Source organism: Neophocaena asiaeorientalis, unplaced genomic scaffold (assembly GCF_003031525.2).
Source record: "Neophocaena asiaeorientalis asiaeorientalis breed wild unplaced genomic scaffold, Neophocaena_asiaeorientalis_V1.1 scaffold479, whole genome shotgun sequence".
Classification (NCBI taxonomy): Eukaryota; Metazoa; Chordata; class Mammalia; order Artiodactyla; family Phocoenidae; genus Neophocaena; species Neophocaena asiaeorientalis.
In genome coordinates this window covers 3283844-3287631 of record NW_020173774.1, presented here as the reverse complement: position 1 = coordinate 3287631, position 3788 = coordinate 3283844, and the positions used below count along the sequence as shown (strand labels likewise).

The 3788-nt window shown below is 57.1% G+C and overlaps 1 protein-coding gene across 1 annotated transcript in view; it reads left to right on the top strand.

The window, feature by feature from the left end:
* The window catches only part of DSCAML1 (DS cell adhesion molecule like 1), a 340859-nt gene that overhangs the window by 290231 nt on the left and 46840 nt on the right, over positions 1 to 3788 (top strand). The window contains exons 14-15 of the mRNA XM_024751739.1: positions 256 to 352; positions 942 to 1070. Of these exons, the coding sequence (XP_024607507.1) occupies positions 256 to 352; positions 942 to 1070 (226 nt within the window). The remainder of the gene's footprint in view (positions 1 to 255; positions 353 to 941; positions 1071 to 3788) is intronic.

Here is a 3788-nt window from a genome sequence, read left to right as displayed (position 1 = left end):
CCCCCCCCTCAGCCCCTCCCTCTTTTGGAACTCCTGAGCTGGCCTCCCTGCAGGGACTCTTCCACACTTCCATCCTTTGAACTTTCTGGAAAGAGGAGCCCTTGACAAACCCCTGGTGGGTCCCCTCCCAGAAGAAGGTGGCCTTGCTGATCCCTGGGCAGATGGGCCCCCTTCAGCAGACCAGCTCTAAAAGACTCTCCCCATTCCTCCCTCTCTCCCTGCCGCTGCCCTCTGCCCCTGCCGGCTGCCTCCCAGCTCAAGCCTGCTGACCGTGGGGACTCTGTGTTCTTCAGCTGCCATGCCATCAACTCGTACGGGGAGGACCGGGGCTTGATCCAACTCACGGTGCAAGGTACCTCACCTGCCCCACGCCCCCAGCCCCTTTCCCTGGGACCCCGGCTCTCACTGCCAACTCCCCTCAAGAGCAGGGACACTGCTCACATCTAGCGGAGGCTGGCCAGAAACAGCTCTGAGGAAAAGCTCCATCCACCCTCCTTCCTGCCCAGAGTGGGGTGATAGGGTCTTTCCAGGCACACTGCATACAGCGAGGTTTGCAATGGCTGCGGCCCCTGTGGAGACACTGCTGCTCCCAGAAGTGGAGGGCCTGGATTTGTGGGCGCAGACCCTGCAGGAGGGATGGGAAGGGAAAGTCAAGCTGGGAAAAGTTGGGAGCTCTGCATGGGGGAAAGTAGGAAAGGGGCTAAGGAAGAGAGGGGAGCAGAGCAGGAACCGAGCAGGCCCCCCTCTGCCTCTGAGCCCTGCTGCTGGGCACCCTTCACCCCCTCCTGCCTTGCCTGAACTCCAGGGCTCAGGGCCCTTGGGTGGATCACAGGTGACACGGCTCCCCCAGGGCAGATCCCTGGTCCTCTGTAGGGGTCGGCAGGAGGCCAAGCTCTCTGCTGCCATCCTCACTTCTGCCTCCTTCCCCTGCCACCCCCCAGAACCCCCCGACCCCCCAGAGCTGGAGATCCGGGAGGTGAAGGCCCGGAGCATGAACCTGCGCTGGACCCAGCGATTTGACGGGAACAGCATCATCACGGGCTTTGACATTGAATACAAGAACAAATCAGGTGGGTGAGGGCTGGGCCTGCTGTGACCCCTTGCACCGTGTGCCGGGACGGTGCCCCTCTGTGGGACAGCCCCTGGGTGTCAGGGCTGCCCATCTAAGGCAGACACACAAGCCCCTGTGTCTTCCAAAGGGAGGAACATTGGTCAGGTTAGGAACCCTGGGGGCAAACAGGGGGACCCTCAGTTGATGGGGAGGGGGTGTCAGCCCCTTTTTCCCAGGACTGTCCCTGGGCAGGTCCATAGGGTGGTCTGATTTAAAGCAACTTAAAGGCCCTGAGCCAGGGGGCTATGGGCTGTATCTGTGGGGTCAGAGACGTCACAGTTTCACTGGGTCATCTAGGCACTCCTGGTGTGGGATGATGGACATGCTTGGGAGTCAGAGAGCTGGTCCTTGCCAAGAATGAGTCACTGGGGGATGGGAGTCCCTGGAAAAGCATAGGTCTAAGTTTCCTCCTCCAAGAAGCCCTCCCAGATCCCTCCCTTGGGACCCTAGCTAGCTCCTGAGGCTGCCCGCCACTGTGAAGCCATGTAGAGCAGAGTGAACAATGGACCCCTAGGTCTCTGGGGAAACAAGGGACCCACAGTCATGTGGCAAGAATGGCAAGGAGGGGACAAGAGGCCTGGACAAGAGGCCAAGCCAAAAAAGAGCGATCATGTTTGTATCTGTGTGACTCTCTCTAGAAGGTACAGCAACAGGGGGCTGCCCCCTCACTCCCAACACGGGAGTGAGAGGACGAGGAGCAGGCTCCTCCTTTTGGGTTCTTTCATACCTTCGGAATTCAAGACCATAAGCCCAGAAAAGCTTTTCAAAATAATCTTAAAATAAGACACAGAAAGAGAGTCTGGAAAGCTCAAGCCGCCCCAGCCCCCTTCTCCCACCAACTCCAACTCATCTTCCAGGTCTTAACATAGATCCAAGGTTTTGTTCCCTCAGAAGCTTTCCAGACCCTTCCTCTCTTCCTTAGCATAGCACATGGTCATTGGCCAGCTGGCTGTCCACTCCCCTAGAGTGACAGCACCTGGCATAGCGTCCACAGCAAATCTCTGAGCTGTATTCGCCTCTTGAGAAGCCACCATGTCTGGGGCACTGGGTTCGTCATCCTTGATACAGGTTTCAGCAAGGAGGGACCCTGCCCTCAGAAGCCTACAGTTCAGTTGGGGAGAAAAGTCAGCTCACAGCCAGCGCCCCTGGGAGGTCACTCTCAGTGCAGGAGGCGGGCCGTAGAGAGGAGGAGGGACTGTGCCCCCGGTCCCTGTAGACACTCCATTGAGCTGGGAGAAGATGGAACACTAACAGGCCTAGATTCAGGGAGACGGGAACGGCCGAGCCCCAGTACGATGCAGTGCTCTGCAGGGAGCAGCACGGCTAGCAGAGGGTTCACAGACCCAGTTCCTGGTCAACAAGACTAAAATGTGCTCTGGGCTCCAGGTTGGGGGAGCGGAGGCGGCTCTGGGCTGAGCTTTTACTTCCTTGGGGAAGGTCACTGAGAGCTACTAACAATGCCTGAGGTCCCAGAGAGAGACTTGGCATGGCACCTTGAAAAGGGTCATCAGGTGTCAACAGGAAGGAGAGGCGTCCAGAAGCTGAGTGAGCAGGCTGCCACAGCCCTGCATCTGGGACAGGTGATGAGCGGTGGCCGGGCCTCAGTGGAGGCAGAGGCCACGGGGAGGAGAGGAAGCCCACTGTGTTCATCTCACTCCTCGAGGCTTCCCGAGTCTGGGCACAAGCTCCCCAGGAGCCAGAAAGATGGGCCAGCATCAGCCTGCCTGGATGATGTGGCCTGTCGGGGGCGGGGAGTGGATGCCTGGGCTGTCACTCGGGCCCCTCCCCTATTGCTCCTTTTGACTGCCCCTCTGCCCTCCTCCCCCATGCTGCCCCGTTGCCCACACGGCCCCCTCCACTGGCCACCCTCCAATGTGTGGAAACCTTTCCTGGGCCACTGCTCAGCAGGGCGAAGCTGAGAACATCACACATCTGGAGAGCGGTGCAGAAGGAGAGGTGGGCAGGGAAGATGCTATTTTCAGAGCTCATCCACATCTTCCCCCCACCCCCTCTGGCTCTCCTGAAAGATGAGGAATGGCCATACCCCACCCCAGAGCCAGGATGGATGGCAAGGTGGAGAGGAGGGTAATGAAAACTCAACCTCAGACTCTCCCATCCACAAGGGCTTTGCACCTGTAAAGAAAAGAAAAAAAGCAAAATAAATCACAGGATCACAAGCGCAGAGAAGCTGGCTGGTCCTTTCTCCTGTCTTTAGGTAGGACTACTCCAGGCCACCCCACTCAGACGGGCATCTATCCTGGCACTTAGGAAAAGGAATCCCGTGGGAACTGCAGTGAATTACCATATTGGAGTCAGGCAGAGGCTGTGAACATAGCACAGCTTCCTTGTCTGTGAGGGGGAAACAGTAATGCCTACCTTGTGGGATTGCTTCGAGGAATAAAGAGAAAGCATCTAGCATGGGGCTATAGTCAACCTTTAAAAAATGTAAGTTCCTCTCCTCCTTCTAACTCAAATACTTCATGCGGCAATTTATAGTCCTGTGGGACTTGCAGGCTGAAATATGTGTCTGTCAGTCAGCAACATGTACTGAGTGCCAATAATAATCTTGCAGAATCATGCACCAGCCACGTGGTAGGGAAAGAGAAAGAACAAGGAGACAGAGTGTTGCCCTTGGAGCTTACAATGCAGTTGGAGTGAGAATAAACACTGTGTACAC